At 37.5% G+C, this 26,889-nt stretch overlaps 2 protein-coding genes across 4 annotated transcripts; both read left to right on the top strand.

The window, feature by feature from the left end:
• Positions 1–1,497: 1,497 nt before the first annotated feature.
• Positions 1,498–10,987, top strand: LOC119795972 (crystallin J1B-like). 2 transcript variants are annotated; one of them, XM_038304240.1, is made up of 10 exons: positions 1,498–1,618; positions 2,098–2,170; positions 5,568–5,747; positions 5,996–6,094; positions 7,822–7,914; positions 8,000–8,156; positions 8,976–9,091; positions 9,596–9,673; positions 9,971–10,110; positions 10,582–10,987. In XM_038304240.1, exons 2-10 carry the CDS (start codon positions 2,104–2,106, stop codon positions 10,684–10,686), a joined length of 1,035 nt encoding a protein of 344 aa, XP_038160168.1. In that variant the 5' UTR covers positions 1,498–1,618; positions 2,098–2,103; the 3' UTR covers positions 10,687–10,987. The 2 variants fall into 2 exon arrangements, with proteins under 2 accessions (XP_038160168.1, XP_038160169.1); XM_038304241.1 differs by having other exon boundaries at positions 1,525–1,632.
• Positions 10,988–13,658: 2,671 nt separating this feature from the next.
• On the top strand, positions 13,659–24,763 carry sh3glb1a (SH3-domain GRB2-like endophilin B1a). Of its 2 annotated transcripts, XR_005282402.1 has the most exons (10): positions 13,659–13,854; positions 14,234–14,375; positions 15,059–15,187; positions 18,114–18,247; positions 18,491–18,583; positions 21,999–22,088; positions 22,226–22,326; positions 22,643–22,877; positions 23,637–23,846; positions 24,186–24,763. XR_005282402.1 is itself a non-coding variant. In XM_038304281.1 (9 exons), exons 1-9 carry the CDS (start codon positions 13,792–13,794, stop codon positions 23,742–23,744), a joined length of 1,095 nt encoding a protein of 364 aa, XP_038160209.1. In that variant the 5' UTR covers positions 13,659–13,791; the 3' UTR covers positions 23,745–24,763. The 2 variants fall into 2 exon arrangements, 1 of the variants encoding a protein (XP_038160209.1); XM_038304281.1 differs by having other exon boundaries at positions 23,637–24,763.
• The last annotated feature ends 2,126 nt before the right edge of the window (positions 24,764–26,889 follow it).

Raw genomic sequence — 26,889 nt, 5'->3', positions numbered from 1 at the left:
TTATTTCTATTTTGTTCCATTTTTTTTTACATTATTTTTGTGCAAATTGACAATCTTTATTTCAAGTGTATAATAACTCACAACCCTTTGGACTCTGGGTTGAACTCAAGTTCTCTCATTTTTCATTTTTCAACATCCATATTGCCACCTAATCAACCAGCATTACCTAAATAACTTTACAGACATTACAAATAATGATGATTGGATCTCTTTCTGATATATAAATGGTTAAATTTGTGAAAATCATATTCAACTAGAAAGTTCGCTACGCAGAAATAATTAGTTGCACATTTGCAAAACTAAAGAAAAACGAAAAATAGCAATAAAAAGGCAACTAACCAAAAAAAAAAAAAAAAAAAGAATATAACTAATTGAATTAGTCAATCTCATATGTTTTAAGATAGAACAAATGATGTTGAACCATTAATGCAGGTTTCTAGTTTTAGTCATTTCTTGGTGTTGGTTTTGTTCTACAAGCAGCACTTAAAAGCCTGAAATGATGATCTATCATTTGATGGACAATTTCAATTTCCACTACAGGAAATAGCTTCGATAAAGACCAGCATATATGAAAATAATTAAAGTTAAGACATCCAAACTGTATCAAGTACAAAGCAACGAAATATAGTTTGCATCTATCCAGAAGTGCTATACAGAATATAAATATTTATATACATGTGTACAGAGACTATGTATGTATGGAGTAACTGTAAGAGGCTATATATATATATATATATATATATATATATATATATATATATATATATATATATATATATATATATATATATATATATATATATATATATATATATATATATATATATATATATATATATATATATATATCTTGATTAGTATGGCCTGGGATGCTGGAATGTGTATCCACAGAGATTAACAGGATGTTATCCTGTTTACTCTATTGAAAATTGTTAACTAACTTTACTCCAAACTCTACAACATGCTGTCAATTCATGGGTTTGTCTATCTGAACATTTTTATTACCTCCTTCAGGTCATAGGTTATCCCTTACTACATCTTCACTTTTGGACCTGTCCACATTAGTCAATTTTTCATTTGTATTGTTTTCAATATGCATTTTAACCAGATAGATCAATTGATGTCTTTCAGACATTTTTATGATATTGTATCCAATTTTGAGCAATTTGAAGAGTTTCTGCCCACTTTTCACACTGCCAGGCATGGATAATGCCTGAACACGAGACTTTCTCTTTTTTTTATCTATTATTGGAGGATTTATTAGCTGCTGTTTAGGGAGCTGAAACTTTTGAAAATTAGCAAATAATGATCACATTTTCTACTAAATTAAATCAGCAATAGCCTCATAAAGAAAGTCTAAAAATACGTTCATTATATTTCAAAGACAATCTTTTACCAAGTATTTTTTTTGTCCAAGGGACGCAGATGGAAGCAAAAGTGTAGATAACTCAGATTAAGTAAGGGGCCCTTATTCAATGCGTTAAATAACCGTTCCCCGTGGGCTGCATGTGATTGGCTGTTCTTATCACTTGGGTGATTGCTCATTTAGTCCCTTCCAGAAAACTGACAGCAACAGCGCCTGAAGGAGCAGCCTGACAGAAGCAGTTCAGACTGTGAGGTAGGAACTAAAAGGTATTGGAGTTAAAAAACTGATTATCTGTTTGAGAACTTTTATTGACAATGAACTAAAAATATGCTAATAAATATTCTATTACACATTTATTCACAAAAAAAATACCCAGCTATCATTTGTAGTGCTGATGTCTTTACAATCTGTTGATATATTAGAATTAAAGCCATGTTGTATGAGTTGACAGGCCAAACTAATAACACAACATCAGGGAACAAGCCTATATCACATAGATTCACCACAATTACTTCTGCATGTGGGTTTTCTACTCAGCATCCATCAAGTATTTTTAGCCGCTAGCTATATTAGATTATTTCCAGTTGGAAAACAGTTGGAAAATATATATTCCCCTTTCTCTAATGAAATGTGCAGACTTTCATTTCAAGCAGTAGTTGATTTTCATATTAAGTGTTTGAAAATTGCGTGAAGCCCTCATAATAGCATATGTTTTGTTTGTGCTTTGATAGAAACAGATGGCCTTAAGCGTGGCCGACAGAGCCATCGGTGCCATCATTGGGGCAGCCGTAGCAGATGCAGCTGGTAAGAATCACACTACTTACAGCCAACACCACAATTAAAGTATTCCTCACTTATTTTATTAGCTTTGCCTTAAAAAAAAGCAAAGCATTTGCAGTGTTTTTAAAACCTCAAAATGGTTCCAACAACATGTTGCTCTTTTTATTACATGTTGCACCGATGCATTATCTGTTGGAAACATCTGGACATGCTGATAGAGCCCAGGGGAGGTGCCTTCATCTCTGAGCCATGTTGATTACACGTCTCCATACAATCTAGATTTGTTCTCAAATCCACAAAAAGCAAGTGCATGCATTATCCCCACCACTTGTTACTATTTATATATTATACAATCCAACATATCTAATGTAAAACTCAAATTATACATGTTTTTTAAGGTTTTGTAACCACAACAAAAATCTGAAAAGTGTATTAAAAAAATGTCTAATAGCAGCTGTGATTCGTTGGTAATGTCTTTACCAGCTTTGCAAATTTAAAGAGTGATTTTTTTTGTCTTTAGTTGTTAAAAATGTGTCTCGGTGTCAGACTGGATAATTATATATGTAAATAAGTAACTAAGTAAGTAAGTAAAAATGTATTTGTATAGCACATTTCAGTGGCAAGGTAATTCACTGGGTTTATATAAGAAAACCATCAGAACAAATATGAAGTAATATCATTAAAGTCATTAAGAAATAGTGCACAGAAAATCAATAAATTATATATGTATATTTATTATAATCAAGCATAATCATACAGATACACATGATAATCACAGGGAAATGGTCAATGTGTAATATACTTTTTTCAGAGCAGCTTTTCACCTGGATTTGTTTGCAGAGTCTAAGCTTACCCCCATGACGGACACCACCTTTCACCCCCTGCACCAGACTGTAGAGGAGCTGAGCAGCTCCTTTAGTAACAGTTATATACCCTGTGTGTAAGAAGGAGCACTACCGCAGGTCATTCATCCCTGCTGCCATCAGACTTTACAATGCCACTGCACTATAACCTAATGTAATAACACTCCAATAACTTATACTATTTATCTATTTAACAAACAAGAATCCACATCTTACCTGCCACCACTTTACTGTACACAAGATACTGTATATATAAGTCACCTTAAATCTCTCCTTCATTATCTTTTAACATCCACTGTATATATCTGGATGCACTGTATAAACTTCATGGAACTTTTCTTCCTTTGTGCATTTCCTGTTGTTTGTAAGACCAGTCACCAGTAAATTTCTCCATTGTGAGACCAATAAAGTTCTATTCTAATTAAAGGCAGCCCTGATTAAAAGAAGTTTTCTGGGTGATTAAATGTGCATAAAATTGAAAGCTGCCTCTCCAAGTTTGGTTCTGGGGATACAAAGAATAGTTTGGCTTTAATACAATTTAGCTAAAAGCAATGCATTAACAAAAATAAGTATTTTAAAGTTTGTTCTCTTAGCTACGGGTAGCCAATGTATAAGGACTTTAAAGCCAGGATGATGTGCTCTTTTTTTCTAGTCTTAGTGAGAACAAAGGCAGCAGCATTTTGCATCAGCTGCTGCTCCCTGATCAATATTTCTGGCAGATATGTGAAGATACTGTTGCACTAATCAGTACAATTACAGATAAAAGCATGGCTGAGCTTCTCTATATCTTGTTGTGGCATTAGTTCTTTAATTTAGGAAATGTTCTTCAGGTGGTAGAAAGTCAACTTTTTTATGTGTGTTTGGGTCATGTCCATTACTACACATAGATATTGGTTCTGTTCCAAGGTTTCTATTCAATTCAATTCAGTTTATTTATATAGCACCAATTCACAACACATGCTATCTCAAGGCACTTTACAGTTCACCAGAACATACAGTCAAACTGATTCAACGTTTTCTATCTAAGGAAAACCAGTTGACTGTATCGACTCATTGACACAAACGCAATCCCTCACACTAAGCATGCTTGTAGGGACAGTGGGGAGGAAAAACTCCCTTTAACAGGAAGAAACCTCCAGCAGATCCAGGCTCAGTGTTAGCGGGCCATTTGCCAAGGCTGACTGGGGTTCAAGGAGACAGAAGAAGACATACAGAAAGAAGCAAAGATACATAAGTCTACTGTCAAACAGCTCCACAGGCGGAAACACACAGCCAGGCAAATGTAGTGGTTGAAGCTACGCATTGATTCTTGATCATTTCTCCTTTAAATCAAAAGATAATAACATCAGTTTTATTTTCACTCAGCTGTGTGAATATAAATGATCAAGTTGAACTTAGGTCTGGACTTCTAATAGGCCATTCTAAAGTGGTCTGCTCAAACCCTTCAGCCCTGGCTCTGGATGAACGTTTGGGGCTGTTTTTCGCCATGTATTTGGCTCCATCAAACTTTATCTCAAGTCTGACCAGCTTCCCTATCCTAACTAAAGAAGATTATTTAACAAGCATGATGATGCCGTCACCCATTGAACACCAGGGATAGCACTGCATGTTCCAGGTGACCAGTGGGGGTAGATTTCCTTATTTCCTCAGTCTAATATGACTAAATAATCTTCTATAAGTCTGCGCTTCATGTCTGTAAAAAGGTAAAACATGAATTTCTCATGATTTCCTTTTAGCATAGATAGAAAACCAAGGGAAAAGTGGAGAAATGCTAAATAAATAGTTTTTCCATTTCTTACTGAGCTTTTTATTGAACCTAACCTGATATACAGAGATAAAAATAACACAGAGGTGGATGACAATTACTATTTTAAAATATTGTGGAGGATTTTCAATCATTTTTGAGAATACCCACCCTCTCCACTTTAAAAAAAATTATGCGAGAGCGTGCACAACCGCATTTCTCTTAGTGCATGCGTTGTTTACAAATTGCTGTTTGCATCTCTCATAGGAACACACCTTCCAGAAGAAGATTTGCAATTTTTCCACTGTTAGATTCACCACCAGTAAGTGAAAAGTAGGACGGCCTTTCGTAAATATATCACCAGATTGAATGACAATTAGGAGGACCACTTATTTTGATGATCCACCTGGTAAAAGAACATCCTCCACTGTACCTTTAAGTTAATTTTCAGCTTATTTTTTTCATCCGGGAATTTAATTAGGAGTATCAGAATAAAGGGGACTGAATGCAAACGCACACCTCACTTTTGAGATTATATTTGTAAATATAATTTTCAAACCATACCTTCTTTTAACTCTGCTTTACAATTAAGCACTACTTTGTGTGGATCAATCAATTTAAATCCATTAAATATACATGGAATACAATGGAATTGGAAATGTTTATAGGTGGGAATACTTTTAGAAGGCACTGAGCTCCGTGTTAAACACAGTCTGCCAACAGAAGGAAAAACAGTTTAGGAAAGCAGGGGGAGGAGGCATTACTTAATGTTTTACTATTTTTCCACCTCTCTGAATCTTTTAACCCCCTACAGCCCAACCGATGCACTGGATTTACAACCCAGACAGGCTGAAAGAAGTTCTCTCCGATCTAGAGCCCTGTCCAGAGTTTCGGCCTCAGTCAGCGAATCCTTTTTACCGCAGGACGACGGGTGAGCAGACCTGCTATGGAGACCAGGCCTACGTCCTGCTGGAGTCCCTGAGTCAGTGTGGAGGTACTGGACTTCACCCAAACAAGCAGACAGAAGTGTGACACACAAAAACAAGATATTTTCAGAGCTCTGACTTTGTTGTTTATTACAAAATATTCAAGCCTTTTTTTTTATTATTTCTCAGTGAAAAAAAGTACGTTATGAAGAAGTTCGACTCTTATTCAGAAGTCCTTAGCAGGCAGACACTATGTTTGGGTCAAATTAATCTTTTTTTCTGATTTTATTCCTTATACTCTGATATGTTTTGATAGATGTGGATGTGAAAGACCTGACTAAGCGCTTCTATGAGTTCTTTGGGCCAGGAACGGTGTATGATCTGCCCCTTAATGATCCCTACAGGAAAAAAGGAGGTAGGTGCAGTGTCTGCTTTTCTGCTAACTTTCTGTTTTGTATTTATTTCCCTAAGCGTTAATGACCAACTTTATTGGCCAGAGAGGATGTAAGAGCCACTTTTCAAACTGGTGTGTGTTTTTTTTCTATTTGCAGAAGAGATAGTCCCACTCTATATAAATGTGGCAGGACGCACTACTTCCCTATTCTTGGTTTCACTCTCTCTTGCACTGTAAATGTTTGCTGCCTTGTTTTACTGCTGGGATGACATGTAAAATACATTTGTGCAGTAAATTACCACAGCAGCACAGCACACCTTTGGGTCCAGTAAACCACAGACAGCTGGATGTCTTAGTCTCATAGCGTCATCAGTTTTTTAGAGCGATTTTTATCATAACTGAACACAAACCCCCTACAGAGACCTGAACTTCAGAAAGTTTGGGGGGAAGTTTTGAACCTGGTATGATTGAATCTCCCCCTATATTCAGGATTCTCCAGTTACTTTTGAATGTTTTGGATTACCAAATAATTTTTAAAAAAGCTGAATCAATCAAAAATTTTTACATCGTTCGGGGAATTTTGGACCACTTCTCTTTTCCTTGTTAAACAGTGCGTTAAATCCATGATCTCAAGCTCATACACCATTAACACACATTTTTATTTAATAAATTCACAGAAGATCATTTTAGATGAGTCTAGAAAGCCATTTCCCCCCTTTCCCTCTCTCTATTTCTTTATTTCTAGACATGACAGTGTGCTTGAAAGTTTACATACCCTTCCTTTAAAGACAGAGAATAACAGCTGCCAGTAAAATAAATTTAACTTGACAAAAGTTATTATAGATAAAAAAAAAAAAAGGATATGGTCATGAGTGAGGCACTTTAATCTGTCTGGGACAGTTTGTTGTTTCAACTTATTTTTTTTTTAACAAAAACTCAAATCAATATCTTATTTTATTAAATTTTTATTTCTTATTAGTTTTTCCATTTTTGTGTTAAATTACTAGTGTGAATGTATCATTTTCTTTAATGGGAGGGCATTACCTCATGCATGTGAGGCCAGTATTCTGTCAGAACAGGATACACTGTCAGATCGGCATATTATTCGTTTTTATCTGACCTATATGAATTCTGAGTCACAACATAAGCTGCAGCCAATGTTTTCTATGTTTATAAGACATGAAAACAAAATTTCACCAAATTTTAATTCACCGGCACACATTTTTTTTACTAATGTGACTTATTTTATATAAATATTGACTAATATGGCATCAGCTACAGATGCAAACATCCCGGAAACTTCAATCATGTCTGGTCGTTTCTGCATCCAAGAATTAACAGTATAATAAAAGCTCATTTTCTTTTTTAAAAGTTAAAATGAACCTGTTTTTTGCTGGTCGGTACACCGCTGCTAAAATTCATTGTGGGAATAATTATCTTTGCGCATTTGCAACAATGTATGCAGATCTGACAGAACGACTGTAGTGCCTCAGATGTTGTGTACCTCATATCAGCAGACTGATTCTAGTTGTGGGAATTATCTTGATTCTACATGTCTGGAGATATCCATACAGACTGGGTCACAAAATTTATGCAGATCAGTCAAATTATTTAAATAAATCATAATGTAATAAAGTGTGGGTAAAAAAAATACAACAGACTCGTTTGAAGAGAATTATTCCCTTAATAAATGAATTTATCATTTGGTGTTCTTGGCAGCATATAACAGTTTTTGTTCCACTGCTCAGGTCCGAAAGCTGTTCTTCCCATTGATGGTCCGTGGAGGAATGGGAGCTTGAAGGCTTTCTTAAGAAATGTCGATGCTGGAAAAGAAGAATCAGGTATAATCGATTCCTTTCACACTCCTTCCCACTGGCATCTGGTGTATCATATTCAGCATATCAACCGCACTGTGCATTTTCTAAGGCTGCGACGTAGACTGCCAAATGGACGGTGTCACCAAACTCGCTCCAGTGGTTGCCATGTTCGCTGGGAGGCCTGACATGCTGGAGAAAGTTGAGAGCGCCATACGGGTCACCCAGAACAACGACATGTGTGTGGCTGTGACTCTGGCTGCTGCAAGGTAAAACAGTTCTAGGAAGTTTTTAGGGGAAAAGAAGTGGCTAAATGAGGGGCAACATTAGCAAGGTGCCCTGATCAGTGGACCGGAAAATTTTCATAGGGGTGGTCAGGCAGGGGCCAATGTGTGTTGAGGGGTAAATTGGGGGGAAATTGATAAATGCCAAATATATCTTATGGTCAATCAATATTGATTAAAATGAACCAATAGGAAAATGAACAGAAAAAAACATCTAGATTCTCCACATAAATCGCTGAAGACAGATTGGATTTTTATGAGGGTCCCTGCTGATAAAGTTATGTGCATATTGATACATTAGCTTCATTTAAATTAATTTATGCTTCTACATAATATATACATTAAATGGGTTGACCAATGTTCTGAGAAGACTTCTAAGTGACTGCAGAGACAAACCTTCCTCTATAAAACCTGAAAGCTAATTCATAAAAGATCAAATATTCTGTATTAGTACTCTTTCTTTGTAGTGTATTGTTGTGAATTATTTATTTATTTATTTTTTGCTGCATTTTTGTGTCAAGTCTTGGTTAATATAGCATCAGTAAAATGTCAAAGCAGGAAATTCCACATAATGGTATCACTCACTGCTGCCACCATCAGGCTGAATGGAGAACTGCTTGTTCCAGTATTGAATTGAATCCCAGGGGGAACAACAAATAACCTGGTAGGGGTGCGTCCCAATGGCCCCCATGGCGATCCATCTAGAAACAACCCTGAGTTAAAGAGAGGCAGTGATGGTTGCAGATTACAACTCTAAAAAAAAGGGAAATGTTACATTTGTGTGTGTCTGTTTTACTAAATCAGGTTCCTGGAGCATTTCATCCTGAAAGGCGACGATCCCAAAGCTTTGGATGCAGTTGTGGCTCAGTTGAATGACCCCAACAGGGCCAACCCTCAGGATCTGGACAGGGCTGTCATTGGTAAGCCTTTTCTTGCTCTTCATCTCCTGCAGTAATCTGCTCATATAAGTCCCAGGGCTTTGAATGTAACAATCATTAGGCGTTTATTTATTTTATTTTATTTATTTTACCGTAGACATTGAAAACTTGGAAACTGCGAGTTTTAACGTATAGGTTTAGGGGGATAAACAAAAAAGTGGAGGAATGAGATCTTGATTAGGAAACACAGACATTAGCATCAAGTGAAATGAGCCAGAACCTCAATCCAATCAAGACAACTCCTTAAATTTAATTCCACCGAGCAAAGGTGGTGTTAATAATAAGCCATCCTTCAGCTAGAAGCCTTTCCTATAGGTTTCCTGCATGTTGATGTTTATTCAGCGGGAAGTGATATCCCCCAGCCTTTAGACGAGAGCAGACGGAAAAAATCAAACAGAACAGAAGTCATCTTTAAGTAAAATCTAAAATTTCCCTGTTAGGATAAGAATTAACCACTGTTTTTATTTCTCTCTGTCTCAACTGAAGCCCATATCAGCCAAGTGAAGGAGAACTTAGCCAAAGCGTCCCATCAGCTCATACCTGCTGTGTTCACCAACACATGAGGTAAGCCAGTAGAAAGCAGCAGGACTCAGGTCTGTTGACTTGGCATCGCCTGAACCTCCTTCCTAAAGGAGATCCGTCATTAGGCCCTTCTGCCTTTGATCTGTAATGGTCTCCCCTCCTCCTCCTTTTTTATTTTGTCCTTCCTGCTGAGTTGACTGTCTCAGGGTTTTTAGCAAAGCTTTTAAAGTTCTCCTTGCTAGAGTTGTTTCACATCCCTACTAATGGCATCTAAAGAGCACAGCAAATGATAGTGTTTTGCAGATAATTAAAAACTTCCTTGTGTCTGTCTGTGTCCAGCTTTGCCCGGTGCATTCCAGGGAGCGCTGCATGCAGTCCTGACTCTCAGTCAGCTTGATGAAGCAGTAAGGGACACCATGCGCCGAGGGGGATGCACCGCCAGCAGAGCCTCATTCATTGGAGCCTGTTTCGGGGCACAGGTAAAGTACACTGGAAAAATAATCCAGGAATAAGTAAAGACTTCTTAAATTAAGTGTATTTACCCTTAATCTGAATAGGTAAATGAGACTGTTTGCCAATGGAATGAGTATTTTTACTCTTAAAATAAGATAATTAGATAATATGCAATTTTTTTCTTATTTTATTTTAATAAATTGTCTTGTTCCATTAGAAAAATGTCTCTTTTACGTCCTCAATCCAAGGACAAATACATCTGTTTTAAGAAAAAATTACTTAGATTTAGATTTTTCCAGTTTAAGAATTAGTGAGTCAGTCAGATCTTTCGTATGATTATTAATACTACATTATTATTAAAAGGAGAACGGGAAAAAGCTGTATGTTGTAGCTTTACTTGACTCCCATATTGTGCAGCATTTTAATGCTAAGAATCAATAAAAAGCCTGAGAATGAATCAATATAATTTCAAATTATCTGTCGCAATTTATTTGCAGACCGGAATCCAGGGAATTCCTGAATCGTGGAGGAAGAGGACGTTCAGATACCCTCTGCTGTTAGAGCTGGCTAAAAATGTGGTCAGCAAACAGCAGCAATTCTAGATTAACATCCCATAAGCCCCTAATTTGTGGGACGAAATTAGCAAATTTCATTGATACTATTAATTTCAACCCATACTAATTTGACATTTTCTAACAAAGGCAGACATTCCCGTCTTACAGATATGCTTTGACATAGCAATTCATGACAGTTGCATTTTAAAGTACCCTGCTGAGTGTAACTTGAAAATATTTGTTTTGTCAAAGCTTCATTTTGTAATAAAAAAGGGGAATAAAAAAATGTGTGTAACGTGTGTAAATGTGTGTAAAATGTGTGCTCTGAATAAAAACTTGAACAACCATATCTGTATTGGTCTGTTATCGTCTTTGCAGCTTAATCTTAGGGAGTAAGTCTGATGGAAAAGCCATCTGCTGCAGTCAAGCTTCAGCAGCATTTCTATTTTCTCATCCCTTATGGGTACTTTCTGTTATTTTGAAGTGAAACAGAAGCATCGGACAGATTTACTTCTGGAACCGGCGGAGATTGCAACCTACTCCTCTCCTCTTTGCCTTTATGAAAGTGCTGACTTCTATATTCACATGTTTAAAGCATCCACCCCAACACTCCTGAAAGTTAGCCAAGTACGAGGCAATGCCAGAGACTTTATGTCTTTAACATGGCATGGGTATAAGAATGTGTGTAGGCCATCTTTTCCAGCCCACTTGTAGAGAAATGATAGATATCAAGTAGTTTAATGTTTAAACTCGGAAATGTTTAATGGTTTATGTTGCTTTATTGAAATGCGAGCTGTATTTAATGAAAATGATGGGTGCTTTGCATAACTGGGGGGACATGATTTTAGCTGTAGCTGTGTAGGTCAACTCTGCATAACTGCAGCTATAGTTTGGATTTGGTTGCTATTATTCAGAAACGTTAAAAAAATTGTAACCAATAGGAGCTTTTCTCTTTGTCCTGTCTTCAGTCAGCAGAAAGCATACTCCTTCTGTTATGGTTATATCCAGACATAAAAAGTATTTCTGTTTGTTTGTATTTTTTCCCACAAAACCTGTCAAATTCTATTTCCTTTTCATAGCTTAACATGAGATAGCCTGTTTAATGTTTTCTTTTTAATTATGCATTCATTCCCACTTAAAAAAAAGAAAAAAGAAAATACAGCCCCTATATACTATTACATTTGTAAAACAGATGAGCATTTCTTCTGATCTTTCTGTTGTTATGCATAGAGGTATTTTTGTATTTTGTGTTTGTATTTATTGCAGATCCCCATTAGCTACAGCAAGATGCTGCTGCTATTCTTCCTCTGCTCCATACAAAGACTCATACAAGACATGAAAGAAAATTACACGTGTGGTGTGATACAAAAATGTATAAAATACATTTTAAGATGTATATATATATAAAGAAATATAGCATGCTACACTGGTCAATGTTTTTTGAATAATCAACTAGCTGACCTTGAGATTGATCAATAAGCAATCTTATTCATAATAGTATATGTCTGCTGCATAATATATAATGTATGTCTGCTGCAATGTTTCTGACACATAAAAGTAATGAGTATCGAAGACTGTCTTTAACACGTAACCAGTTTGATTGTTTATGCATGGATTTTACATTAGTTATGTAATTACATCTTTTTTTTGTTGTTGTTGTTGTAATGGACAGTTAAAAAAATACAAACAGTACAATAATCCTTGGACCGCTCATCTCGACAGAATTGGTTTTGTTTAAATTGAACTTTTTCAAACCAGAACAGCCTCCCTATATGGTCAGGCAGCAAATTTGATTAAGTAAATGCCAAAAGCGGATGCATTATTTTTTTTCAGTGTGAGAAATAAAATATGTTCATGTACACCTTGGAATGCACTTGCGGACCACTAGGGGCACAAGTATCACCTGTTGGGAATCAAGGTTTAAAGTAACCATAGGCTTGTTTAGTTCCATTGCAGTCTGATTCAACCTCCACAAGTCTTTGGCTAAATTTTTCATCCCTGCATACAATTAATCAAACTGTGTGCAATACAGTCATTTGGAAACTAGTGTGTGCAATTTCTATGGAGTAATAACTAGATGATTTAATTGTTATGACACACTTGTCCACTAGTCTACACTGGTTGACCAATAATTCAAAGCTCCACTAGGTGGTGCCCTCACTATACTGCTACAAAACATGGAATTAAAACGTTTAACTAAGGCGATTTAGCCGCAAGGAGAAAAAAGAAACTTAAAGGACATTTATTATTTACAACACAGCTTGTCATACAAATGAGGCAAGCGTTAAACCTCAGACCAAGAAATATATATAATCTCAGAATTTAGACCTTTGTCCTCAGAATTCTGACTTAATCTCAAAATTCAGACTTTTTTCTCAGAATTCTGACTTTTTTCCTCATAATTCTGACTTTAATCTCAGAATTCTGACTTTTTTCCATACAATTCTGACTTTAATTTCTGAATTCTGACTTCTTTCTCAGAATTCTGACTATTTTCCTCATAATTCTGACTTTAATCTCAGAATTCTGACTTTTTTTACTTATAATGCTGACTTTAATCTCAGAATTCTGACTTTTTTACTTATAATGCTGACTTTAATCTCAGAATTCTGACCTTTTTCTCAGAATTCTGACTTTTTTCCCCATATTAAACTAAAATGAAATGTAAAAATCAGTTCACTTGCACTTTCAAAAAATCAGTGGCCATTATCCTCTTTCGTAGTACTATACAGTTACATCACTTTTTTAAATTTATTATATTATATATTATGTATTATATAATGTTTTTATCACTGCTGCTTACCTGCACATAAAAAATTAAAACGTCGAGAGAGAGCTGTACTTAATGAAATGTCTTTTTGTTTACACTTGTGTGTACAAAATTACTAAATAAAATTTGTCTAAATCGTCTTATTTTCTATATGTACTGTAGCGTCTCTTTGCGAACGCGTTTGCGCATGCGCGACTCGTTGCTCGGTAACAAGGGGCGGAAGCAGGGAACTATCTTTGGCCTGTCTGATCTTTGTCACTTTCAACAGCTGGGTGGAACTCTGACAAAAAAAAATTGCTTCAATGACATTTTGTGTAGGGATGGCAGCCTGAGCGCCAGATTAAACCGCCGCAGTGTCAGGAGTGGATTTTCTCTTCTGGACCATGGATTTTAACGTTAAACGTTTAGCGGCAGACGCCGGTACTTTTCTGAGTCGTGCAGTACAAGTAAGTAAAACTGTTGGAACGAAGGTGGAAGTCGTTGCTAGCGAACTTAGCTGCTAGCATATCCAGTTAGCTCAGTTGTGGGGTTTTAACTGTCACTGCTGCTCTTAGCGTGCAGCTAAGTAGCCTGTTATCACCCGAGGGAAAGCCTCTTTGCTCTTAACACTTCTTTCTACTTTTAGTTTAGTTATTTATTTTATTTCATTTTTTTATTACGTGGTCTTCGTTTCCATATAGCCACCGACGCAGGCCTCGGAAACCATCAAACAGCTGTGAAAGATGTAGCTGAGCGGATAGCAACTTGACTCCTCGGTGTTTCTTTGTTTAAATCGATCCTGTTCAGCAAAATGAGCGAAAAGAAACGTTTGTTTTTGGTTGTCAGTTTACAGAAGAGAAGCTTGGACAGGCTGAGAAAACTGAGCTGGATGCCCACTTGGAGAACCTGCTGGTCAGAGCTGAGAACACCAAGCAATGGACAGAGAAGATCATGAAGCAGACAGAGGTTTTACTACAGCCTAATCCAAGTAAGAGGGCAAAAATAACAATAAGCGCGAATGTATGAATTTAAAAACACTGATATTATTTTTTAAATTGGTTTTTGTTTTTTAAAATTACTTCTTATTTAGGTTTGGATTGCATGTTTGACTTGGGAAGAACTTTTGAGAATGGAGAGACCTTTTTACTTTTGATGCATTTCATGAATTGAATGACCCGCCAATGCATGCCAAAATGTCCAGTTTATTTCACTGTTGTCAGTTTGTTTAGATCTACATCCCTAGGAGGCTGTTTTCTGGGCCCCATCGTTTGATGGGGCGTCTGCAGAGTGTGTGAGCTCAGCTGTGCATCCTCTGCAGCTCGCACCATGATGCCATACCTCTGCAGCCCAATTACAGCATCGGCACAACAAACACCCAGACCATCTGCTGGTTTACTCCCTTGTGCAACAGTCCCCCATGTCTGCTCTACTACATTTTCTGTTTCAATGTTAAACACACCACAGATGAGCTTACTGTGATTGTTGCCGTTCTTTCGCGTGATGTTGTAACTTTAAACACATCTAATTAGAACCAGCAGAGGAATATTTCTGTTTATCTTGTCGAGGTTAACATTAACAGAGCGTTCTTTGGAGATAACTGAAGTCAGGCTGAAGTCAGCCCAGTGATGTCTCATGACTTTGTAATCGAGTTATCCGGTTGTGATCCCTTAGATGCAAGACTGGAAGAATTTGTGTACGAGAAGCTGGAGAAAAAAGCCCCCACACGCATGAACAACCATGACCTGCTGGGTCAGTCCATGATGGATGCAGGAAGCGACTTTGGTCCTGGGACTGCTTACGGTGAGGAAGTCTAACACTGGGAAAACTTAAACATTATACCTGATTTATAACATTTTACTTTAGTTATTTTACTGATTTATGTGTTGGGATGAAGAAAAAAAAAAAGTTACTGACGAATTGGTTGGATTTCTGAACCCATTAGGCTCAGATGCCACTTAGCAAACATCAGGTCTCCCCCTACAATTTTGCTTTGTTTTTACAACAAATAAAAGGCCTGGAAGCTTCTCAGATTGGATTAAGGTTTAGTCTGATGGTGGGAAAGCAAAAAAGAAAAATGGTTCCTTTGCATTTCCTTTGGTCTGAACTCTAAAATCAAGCAGAGGTGAACTCTGGCAGTTCTGACAGTTTCTGGTTTTTGTGAAGTTCTGACCTTCTGACTCTTTCTCTTTAAGCCGCAAAATATAAAACCATTCAAATAAATTTTTTTCCCCAAGACTTCCTGCCTGAAGTAACCATTTTATATTTAAAGGAGAATTCCGGTTTTTAACACTTTTAGCCCATTTTCTGTAGTGTCCAGGATGAAATTGAATGATCGACACCAAAATTTTGACAATTGGTCCTGTCTCTGCTTTTTGGCTCATGCAGAATCCCCCCCTGGCTGCTTCAGAATGGCTTCCATAGTGCATGTCCGATAATGTCCTTAAAACAACCTTAAACGTTCTTTTTTTAAAATATGCTACTCACCGGGTCGTCAGCGCTGTTCAATGACGTTCCAAAAAAAGTTTCGTAAAGAAAAAACGTTCCTGTAGTGTTTTATTTAGCATTTTGTAAATCCCATTGAGTTCTGTTGGAATAGTCAATATCCCTCCGCCACCGGAAACGGAAATAGGGCCTGTTTACGCTTAGTTGTAGTCTTTTCGCAAGGCCCAAGTGTTTCTGCTTCACTCTGTGTACTCCGACGTCGAGGTGCTAACGTCTCTGTTAAACACTTTAAAAAACTCTGAAAATGGAATAGGAAAGGTGGATTCTTGAGGAGGACATATTGGACTTTGAGTTTGACGGTAGAGGATACCGTCGCCAACTAGTGGTCTGGAGTGTGCAACGCTTCAGATTCGAACCGGAAGCGGAAGTTTATAAGCGGTTGTGATGTATCGGAAAAAATAGTTCTGGGATTTACAAAATGCTAAATAAAACAAGACAGGAACGGTTTTTCTTCACGAAACTTTTTTTGGAACGTCATTGAACAGCGCTGACGACCCGGTGAGTAGCATACTTTAAAAAAAGGACGTTTAAGGTTGTTTTAAGGACATTATCGGACATGCACTATGGAAGCCATTCTGAAGCAGCCAGGGGGGGATTCTGCATGAGCCAAAAAGCAGAGACAGGACCAATTGTCAAAATTTTGGTGTCGATCATTCGATTTCATCCTGGACACTACAGAAAATGGGCTAAAAGTGTTAAAAACCGGAATCATCCTTTAAACAAGGGCAATATCACATAGTGTGTGTGAGAGAATGGTTTAACACATTTTAAAAGGCGTTTAACGTCTTAGGAGTTGCTTTTTAAGATATTGGAAACGCCTTTTTTTTTCAGATTTCTTTTTGGGCCCTTGCATCTGTTTCTTTTCATGATTTTGTAACTTTTAAAGCTGCGTTGAGGACTAAGGCCTTCGTACAAAAGTCACACGCTTAACCCCTTACACATGTGTCCTCTACTGCTAACAGGCAATTTTAGCATATTAGTCTTTAATGCTTAATGAAATCAGAATGTAGGCAGTTGAGGACCAAAAAAGAAAAGCGCAAGGCCACATAAACGCAGCTCAGATGGCATGATTAGTGTCTGAAAACCATGTTTTTTAAAATGAAGGCAAGAATCAAACAATAAAGTGACAGATAACCTAAAAGATTAGTCATCATATTGCTGATCAACCGCTGTGTGCCAACATGTCAGCTAATTTTTCTCTTTAGAATCCCCCTCTTGAGGCTAAACTGATACATTTTTGTCTGCCTAATTTCATTATTCAGTTCTTTTCAGTTTCATTATTTTATTCTGAAGGATTCATTATTTAAAGATGCTTTCCAAAGCAAAACAGGGTGGACGTAATGAACTGGACAAAAGACAGAATGCAGCCAGAGTATATAAACCAGCCTGAAGGGGCATCAATAAAGACTATTTCATAAAATATCAACAAAGTTTAACTCTGAAAGCCGGATCTATAGATTAAGACTTGGACAGACAAATTCAATGATCCTTATTTAGGATTTAGATATCTGAAAATTTAGATACATGCATAATTTAGACGTTTACTTTAGATGGATTTACAAATAATCAGTGTTGCCTAGCAACTAGAACCCTTATTTTTCTTGTGTGAAATCAGTTTTTTTTTTTTTTTTTTTGTTTGTGTGTCAAGATAGTAAAGTAGTAGAAATGAATACAGGAAATCTGATTTTAGTGGCTATTAAACCACATAAACATCCATCAATGTTGAAGCTCTATTCAACTGTATTGATTCCTTTCAACCATTATAAGCATCCATTTAGAGGACTGGTTTTGTGCTGCTAACTTAAGGGATTTATCCGGAATTCTAGGACCAAACAGGAAGGATGTGTGAAACCTTCTGTGATGCAGCTTCTGATATCAAGTTAGGAACAGAGATGTTCCTAGCCTAGTAAACCAGCCCCACCCGCCAGCGGCCAAAATCATTTTAGGTTGCGAGTTTAGTCTAGCCTCGATCAATGCCCCAAGCCCTAGAACTGGCATTGCTACGTCAGTCAGTTGCGCTCATTGGTCAGAGCGTTGGCCAATAGGCACACACAGCGGTTTGAAAAACATCGGGTTGTTCTCATCAACATTCTTCCGATGTCTCATTCATCGGGGCCAGACTGAATTACACATTTAATCTCACATTTAGGCTGTTTTAGGTTCAAGCTTCTAGGGATTTCAAAGGTTTGATGTTAACTGTTGTTTCTGCCGCTCACTGCGACAGGAAACGCTTTGATAAAATGTGGCGAGACGCAGAAGCAGATCGGCGGTGCCGAGCGGGAGTTCATCCAGAGTTCTGCCATCAACTTCCTGACGCCTTTTCGAAATTTTCTAGAGGGCGACTTTAAAACCATCCTGGTAAGTACAGCTGGTGTCAGTTGATTTTATAGTGAGTTTCACTTTGAGCTGTAACTTCAGTCGTTTTCCAGAACTTAACCCCATATTCGATAAGTTTGTGTGGGTTTCAGATAAACGGTGCATTGGTGACATCACACCTCTTAAGCTTTTAATCATTTCCACCTAAAGTTTGATCTGTAATGGACTGCTTATTAATCCATGGAGTTTATCACTGATGGTTTTTCTTTTTTTCTTTTTTGTTAGAAAGAAAGAAAGCTTCTACAAGTGAAACGTTTGGATCTAGATGCAGCCAAAACGAGGCTAAAGAAAGCCAGGATGCCTGATGCAAGAGCTGCAGTAAGTTCATGCGCTAAAATCCTTTTTCCTTTTACCAATTCTGTTTTTGCATCTCTTAATCCACATTTTAGTGACGCCTATCTCTTCACAACAGCGTGAAATGTATTTTTTCCTCTGAAGAAGTTATGACAAACACGAGTTGCACAACCTGAGCTGATTCTCTTTAGCTTTTCTGACTCGCATCCCGTCTTCTGAGGAACGATGGGAAGTTTCGAGTTCCCTTTTCTTGGAACGCTGGTTTTATTTTTATTCTTTGTCACGCCCAGCTTTTCTTTATTTTGAAGTGCTGCGTTCTTCAGTTCAGACTTTAATAGGTCACAGTTTTTCCTCAGTTTCTTAAAAAGTGCCTTAAAGTAAAATGTTGTAATCTGAGACTTTGAAAAACTCTCCTAACTTCTTGTATTGGAAATGTTACAGTTTTCCTTCATTGTCCTGATTTAAATGTGTTTATAAGAGGGCTGCAAAATACTGTGATAAATGTTTATTTAAAGTGGTTCTGTATCGTGGCTTTAAAGGGATAGTTCGGTATTTTTGACATGAATCTGTATGGCATCCCGATCACCAGCGGCATGCAATCACACTGACTTACCCCTGGCAGCGTCCTGTGAGCAGAGTTATCGTCCAGTTTTGGTCAAGCCGAAAGTAGTCCTGCAGGTTTTTAGGAACAGCGAAATAAAACTTTTCTCTTCCCAAAACATTATGTGTCCAAAAGAGCGATATTTTCGCATCCCAAAAACATTGTAGTGGAAAAAGTCACACGTCGTTATCAATTGGTCCTATTTTCTCTCTGTTCGTATCAGTGCGCGCCGTCATTCAGACAGCGAGCCCAACAACAGCCATGTCTCCCTCCGCCGCGGAAGGAGACATGGCTGTTGTTGGGCTCGCTGTCTGAATGACGGCGCGCACTGATACGAACAGAGAGAAAATAGGACCAATTGATAACGACGTGTGACTTTTTCCACTACAATGTTTTTGGGATGCGAAAATATCACTCTTTTGAACACATAATGTTTTGGGAAGAGAAACGTTTTATTTCGCTGTTCCTAAAAACCTGCAGGACTACTTTCGGCTTGACCAAAACTGGACGATAACTCTGCTCACAGGACGCTGCCAGGGGTAAGTCAGTGTGATTGCATGCCGCTGGTGATCGAGATGCCATACAGATTCATGTCAAAAATACCGAACTATCCCTTTAAGGTGTATATCCCAGTCAGGCATTGACATTTTTTGGAAATTTAATTAGATTTTTGTTTTGTTTTTTAAATTAATTTCATTTCAGAAGTAGGAATATTTTTGCTGATCTAAAAACAAAAAACAAAACATTTGTTGAGATGAAAAAACTAAAAAACCTTGTTTTCCTATATTCCTGAACTTATATAGACATAGCAACAATAAAAGAAACAAAGGAAATCTTATACCAGTTATTTATTTCTCAATAGAGGCTGAATTTTGCAGTTTTAATTAATCATTTTAGTGATTTTCTTTGTTTACATTTGTGATGAACCTCAGACCCTCCTGTATTCACATGTGTCCTTGCTGATTGAGCAGTAAAAGCTGATTTGATGTTATAACCAGTTCCTTTGGGATTATATCTCAATTATCTGCTCCACATGCAAATAAACAGGTGGCCACTTCACACAGTCAGCTCCTCGCTGTGCAAGAAACAGGCCATGAAGAGCTCTGTGGATTTTCTAGTAACAATTAGGCTGTATTATTGTGAAGCTATTAGCTACCGTTATTCGGTTGAGATCAACCATTTAGCCAACAAAAAGCAGCCGTATTTAAGTAGCATTATGGCCTAATGTGAGTGTAATGACAGTGATGGTAACACCTGATGTTTCTTGGTGTTTTGAGCCCGAGAGCTCTCTGACAGTCATGGTAATGATGATAACATGTGGGTTAAGCAGACCTGATATCCTTATCGCTGCTTTCAGTGATGGTGCTAAAGACAGACATCGTTCTGAGACAAAGAAACCACAACAGGTATGAGTTAGTTTCAAAAAGAATCAAACCAACCTCCTATCACAGAGGAGGAAAGCCTATTTATTTCTACCCAGTGTTTAAAACAATTGTTGACCAATGTACCACAGAAGGTAGAAATCTATTTTTAATGAGTAAAACAAAATAAAAGAGCAATAAAATAAAAGATCAAGAAGTATTGGATGAAGTTTGTCGACGGAGTAATAAAAGCTACTATGCTCACTTCTGGGAGATAAATCAGCTACATTAAAAGAGTCGAAAATGTGAAAGTGTGCAGACTTTTATATTTATTTACTTTTATTCATTTGTAAAACATTTAGAATAGTTGTAGAACTGTTATATACAGTTATAGAACCTTTCCTTAACTTGGAGAATTAATGAAAGGTTCATCGGTTCTGTCTTTTCCTTTTAGAGACTTAATTTGACCAGATGTTGCCAGTTTTTATCTTCCTGTGGCTCGAAGGAATTAATGTTTCAGATCCTTGCAATAAAATCGGAGTAAACACGTCTACTCATGTGAAAAGAAAAGTGACGGAGCTGAAAACCTGAGCTGTAACTATTACTTTCTGTGGGTTAACACCAACTCCTGGTTGTTTTCACTGCTTTGGTACGGTGGCAGTAGTGTTTAGCTGTATGAAAAGCAACAGCTGAGAACTATTGAACAGGCCGCATCATCACAGGCCTGCTAACCTCCTACAGAGTGCGGTTTTATCAAGGCGCCTCCGTACCAACGCAGAGTATGAGGATGTGCTGTGTTGGCTCCTGCCCTGCAGCAGCTGTAGCTCTAACCACTGTGTCACTGTTGTTGTTGTTGTTTTTGTTTTTTTTTACGCAAAGCCGCAGATGTGAGCAGAGGAAGTGACAGAGGTGAGTGGAATGTTGGAGCCATGTTTGATTTGAACACAGACGCTAAACCCCATGGCAGTTTGGTCAACAGCTGCTATCTCTCTGCATCTCCCCCACGCAACACACAGCCAGCCCCTTTGCAAAAGGATTTACCCATGAATGTTTTTCAGTATTACAATCACAAACTTGATTTGGTAGTACTGGAAAAATTCCTTGAGCCAATGAAAAATATTTTATTAAAAAAAAAATCATCATCCTACCTACTACTTTTAAACAATCCATCTTCCAGTGGTGGCAGCATCATGCTGTGGGAATGCTTGTTACAATTGTATGTCATTTGTTAGAGATTTGTATTGCTTAATAATAAAAGCAAATTTTCAGGAATCGGTTTAGTTTATACCTTTTATATTTTACTTTCTTTTAACTTGCACCTGAAACCTTAGAATAAGTTTATAAACAGCTCTGGTTACATTTCAAGCTGTGTAACATGGACAGTTTGTTTAAAGCTGAGGGGTTTGAAGTGTAGGTTTTATTTTATTTTTTAACAAAAAAGGTCTGCTGTGTAATGATGATGTTTCCTCCTCTTTAGGCGGAGCAGGAGCTGAGGATGACCCAGAGCGAGTTTGACCGACAAGCTGAGATCACGCGCCTCCTGCTAGAGGGCGTCAGCAGCACCCATGTATGTGACCTCACAGAAACATGGACAGCCTTGTTAACCCTGCTGGGTTTTAGCTGTTTCTCAATTATGACATGTTTGATATAAATAGAAATCCCTCTAATGTTTTTTTCCGGCTTTCTATTCATGCACACCTTCAGGCACATCACCTCCGCTGTTTGAATGACTTTGTGGAAGCTCAGACGACTTATTATGCACAGTGTTACCAGTACATGGTGGACCTCCAAAAGCAGCTCGGCAGGTGGAACAGATTCACTTTGAAAGTTTTTTTTGTTTTTGTTTTTAAGATTTAATGCATTAGCAGTCAATATGTTTGTTTTTTATTAGCTTGTCTTCATTATGAGTAACTGCTGATTTATTGCTGTAACTGTAGGTGTGTGGAGCTCATTCAGGAGCTGAGAGTTTAGGAATTAGGAGATAAGACTTAAGAGTCAGAAATGATTAAATAAATCATTAAACCAGACAGCAGATGTATGCATCTGGGAAGACAAACAGCCTCTAGTTTTGCATTCAGAGTCCCAGCAGCCTCCAGAATCATGTCTTCTCCCTCCCACCAGCTTCCCGTCCTCCTTCTCCAACAACAACCAGTCGTCCATGTCGGGCGGGGCCAGCATCTCGGTGCCAACCATATCGGTTTCTGCCTCTCTGCCCAGCGTCTCTGCAGGCCGCGCCAGCTCCTCAGCGTCAGGCGGATTCAGCGAGCTGCGGAGCTCCAACGGCAGCCGCAAGGCCAGAGTCCTTTACGACTATGACGCTGCCAGCAGCAATGAGCTCTCCCTGCTGGCTGACGAGGTGAACTTTCTTTTGTTTGTTTTTCCACACAGTATTGTTGTAAAAACTTGTTTTTACAGATTTCTTCCCTTGGCTCTTTCTTAGGCATCATTTCCACCAATATAAGCCTGTTACATCTTACTTTAAAGAATTAAAATGGTTCTGGGTCACAACTTTTTTAATGCAGAGTTGCACCATCTGTTTAAACCCCATGACGTCTGATAGCAGGACAGCAGAAGTTCATCTCCTTAGTAGAACATGTGCCACTCCCTTTTCTAGGGAAAGGGTGTAGTGCATATGTGACTTATCAGCAGTGAACCAACATTAAAAATCTTTTGCTTTCTGAATTTTTTCTTTCTTTTTTTATCTTTTGAAAGGCTTAAGATTTGGTTGGGTTCTGCAAAATCAATCAATTTGTAATCATTGACTAAATACTGTTGGACACGCTTTGATCTCAATGAGTCTTACCCTGGTTTAATAAAGGTTGATTATGATAAACTCTAGGTGTCCTACCATTCGGACATTTTTTCTTAATCTAAGGGTTAGCTTTCCTGCAAGAATAATCCAGCTTTCTAGACATTATATAAATTTTCACATCTGGAGGACCATTAGGAAAATATTAAATTGGGGGGGCTAAATTGGTTTGTGGGAATCTGCTTTTTCAGTTTAAAAAACAAATGAGGTTATTGTGCTGCCAGGTCAGGCTTTATATGTGTGTCGACTACTTAATAATTCTGAAAAGATTCATTTCTCTATGCTTATTTAATTTTTTTTGTCCAGGTCATCACAGTCAGCAGCGTCCCGGGCATGGATTCAGACTGGCTGATGGGGGAGCGAGGCAACCAGAAGGGCAAAGTGCCAATCACCTACCTGGAGTTGCTCAACTGAAGCACACCTTCTGCCATCCTGCACAACCAGCTATGATCCTGTATTTATGCCATTCTGCAGGGACAGGCTTCACTTTCTATCTCTTTTTTTATGTTTCTTTTGTTTAAAAAAAAAACAAACTAAAAAAAAAAAAAATCCAAAAAACATGGAGTCTTTAATGCTGCAGAGTGGAGCAAGAATGAATATAATTGAGTGACGGGTGAGCACATGGATGCTTTTTCCTCATTACTTTACAGTAAATTAGCTTTGATGCCTTTGAGTTTGACGCCATGCAAGCTGAAATATTTGGCAGAAGTCTTTGCAGTAACGTTTTAAGATTTTGTTTACAAAATACATCTCAGATGGTAACCTAAATGCCCCCCATCCTCCTGCTAATAAGTCTAAGGGTATATAAGGAGGACATCTCTTCAATAGAGAAAACAGCACTTCAGTGTGAAGCAGTTTGATGCTGGTTCTTTTAAGTCTTATTTTATAATTAATGATCTCATGGAGCAGTAACTATTTTTATTTCGACCGTATTCTTTTTGTTGTGCCACAGATGTATTTGCATGAAGCTTTAGTGAACTGTTGCTGTCCATTAGATGGCTCTAATTTTACTCTCCACATCTTCACCTTCAGTATTGAGCTTTCTAGCTCAGTCTTTAGATATTCAAAACAAATTTTCCAACCTTATTGGAAAGCATTTTTTTATGTCATGACCTATGGACTGCGCTTAAAAAAAATAAATTCTGCCATTATTCTGCGGGGAAAAAAACAGTAACTGATTTATCTGGTTTTGATCAGCTTGATGTTAAAGAAAATGCCTGCAGTTAAGATATTTTACCTCCTTGACACTTTACTAACTCATCTTGAGTTCCATCAACCTTGCATTTCACTTTTACATGAAAGACCTTCAAGAATTGTATTATGTTACATTTGAGGACATTTCAAGTTTATTATGACAAAATTCTGCTTTTGTATTTTGTGTACCCGATACAGTGGCTTGTGGTTGTAAAATAAATATAAAATGAGCTATTAAATTAGACATTTTGATATTATTGCTCAGTTTAAATGAAAACTATAGATTGAGTTGTACTTAGAGATGCAACCACTAGAGGGCAGGGAAGGAGAAATTAATAGTCTGAGAGAAACCAGCTGTGAAAATATCTTGGAATTAAAGATACCATTATTTAAAAAAAATCTTTTTATAATGCAAGAATTTTAAACACAATAGAAACTAAAAAGGTCTGTAGAATCAAGGCCCCCAAAAAACAATATTCAATTCAGTTTATTTACAGTATATAGCATAAGGGTGTGCAAAATAATCGTCAAATCGATGAATCGTGATTCTAATTTTTGTGATCTACTGAATCGATTCTTGAAGGCAAGAATCGATTATAAAAAAAAAAAAAAAAATGAACAAATAAAATACATGAATGGTTGGCGCACATCAATCAAACCAAGTGGAATACAACTTCCAGTCCAGCAGATGTCGCTGCGGATGTGTTGGCGCCTGCTGCTTTGTGTCATAAGCATGTCCGGACTGATTATCCTCATTTTGTTATTTTAAATTTGATGAATCCTAAGATCTTTTTGTTGGTGTGTCCATGCCAGTAATAGTAATATTTCTGTCCAGTATTTGTTTTCATGGCAACACCTCCAAAAGTAATTTCAATAAATACAGCTATGTATGAATTCAGTTGCTTTCAGTTATGTATCAATTGAAGACACGATCCAGATCACACCCAGCCAGTCAGCCACTGGTAAGGGCTGTATCTTTTTCTTACAGTGTTCAGTGAAAATATCACAATGCATCGCAATATTTCAAGTATCGTGATGCATCGTGATAGAATCGCATCGTGGCATGTGAATCGTGATTCGAATCGAATCGTGACTTCTTTGCCAATACCCACCCCTAATATAGCACCAATTCACAACACGTCATCTCAAGGCACTTTACAGTTCACCAGATCATACATTCAAATTGATTCAAAGATTTATATCTAAGGAAAACCAGTTGATTGCATCGAATCATTGACTCGAAGTAGATAAGTAGGTGTCACAACCTGAAAATAACAGCTTTTAACAGAAAGAGCACAGTGGTATAGAGGATCAACTATTCTACTGGAAAACAAGGAGGATCATTGAGTATAATCTCAAATACATCATCTAACACATGATCCCCTGCAGCAGGTGGTTCATCTATATCTCTACTCTTAGGTACCAAACTTAAAGCTGAGATGAGTTGAAGGTGGACTGGGTGGAATGGTTTGCTTCCAGTCCTGACCTCAAAACACCAGAACTCTGGTGAGATTCTTGTTTGAAACCAGAGGGAACAACACAACCACAGTGGCTAGTGAAGGCAATGCTAGTTAAAAAAACGGGATGTGTCGTCTCACATCAGTGTGCAGCCAAACTAGTGACTAGCACTGATCTCTATTTATTCACTGGATTGCAGATAGATCGAATAACTGAAATCACCTGTCGCCATCTTGGTACTCCCCACTTTCAGGAAGCACCATAAAAATGCCTGGAATGTGATGTAATTACCATAACAATGTAATCGGTACATTTATATTGCATGTACATCATCAATTTAGCACTTTTGGCTCACATAGTGTGTGTCCGTGTGTGTGTAATATTCTTAATGTCTGACTACAGTATTATTATTACACTAATTTAGTTGTGATGAATTTTTATTGTATGTTATATTACATGATTTATAGACTTCATGGACTGCCTGCTGCTTATACAATGTGAAGTGTCTATTGTTTACCAGAAATCACAGTAATCTGCTGATGCTGTGACACAGCAAGTGTGAGTCAAAGAGATGATTTTATCTTTATTTTAAAAGTTTTAAGCCCCACTGAAAATGAGAATTCCAACCAGTCTAAGTAGGGAGTACCAATATGGCGGCTGGTGACTTCACAGCACAGTGTACGACCAACGGCCTATCAGCTATCCAATGTATAAATAGAGCTCAGTGGTGACCAGCGTGAAGGTACCAGGCTGTTTTAGCGGCTCACGGTTCTCCAACACACCACTGAAGCGACTGCTTGCTGAAGAAATCAATGGTTAAAATGCAACTTTTTGCTGCTATTTCAAACCTTTCTTAGATTTTTTTTTTTTTTAAGATTTTCACAGTTTTTTCAAAACATTTGTTTTG

Source organism: Cyprinodon tularosa, unplaced genomic scaffold (genome assembly GCF_016077235.1).
Source record: "Cyprinodon tularosa strain WSP-4 unplaced genomic scaffold, ASM1607723v1 ctg53, whole genome shotgun sequence".
In the NCBI taxonomy this organism is placed as follows: Eukaryota; Metazoa; Chordata; class Actinopteri; order Cyprinodontiformes; family Cyprinodontidae; genus Cyprinodon; species Cyprinodon tularosa.
This window is presented reverse-complemented; position numbering and strand designations above follow the sequence as displayed.

Coding starts and splice junctions, on each gene's coding strand:
- sh3glb1a (XM_038304281.1), top strand. CDS start 13,792: ATGGATTTTAACGTTAAACGTTTAGCGGCAGACGCCGGTACTTTTCTG. Junction 22,089..22,225: donor AGGGCGTCAGCAGCACCCAT/GTATGTGACCTC, acceptor GCACACCTTCAG/GCACATCACCTCCGCTGTTT. Junction 22,327..22,642: donor CTCCAAAAGCAGCTCGGCAG/GTGGAACAGATT, acceptor CCCTCCCACCAG/CTTCCCGTCCTCCTTCTCCA.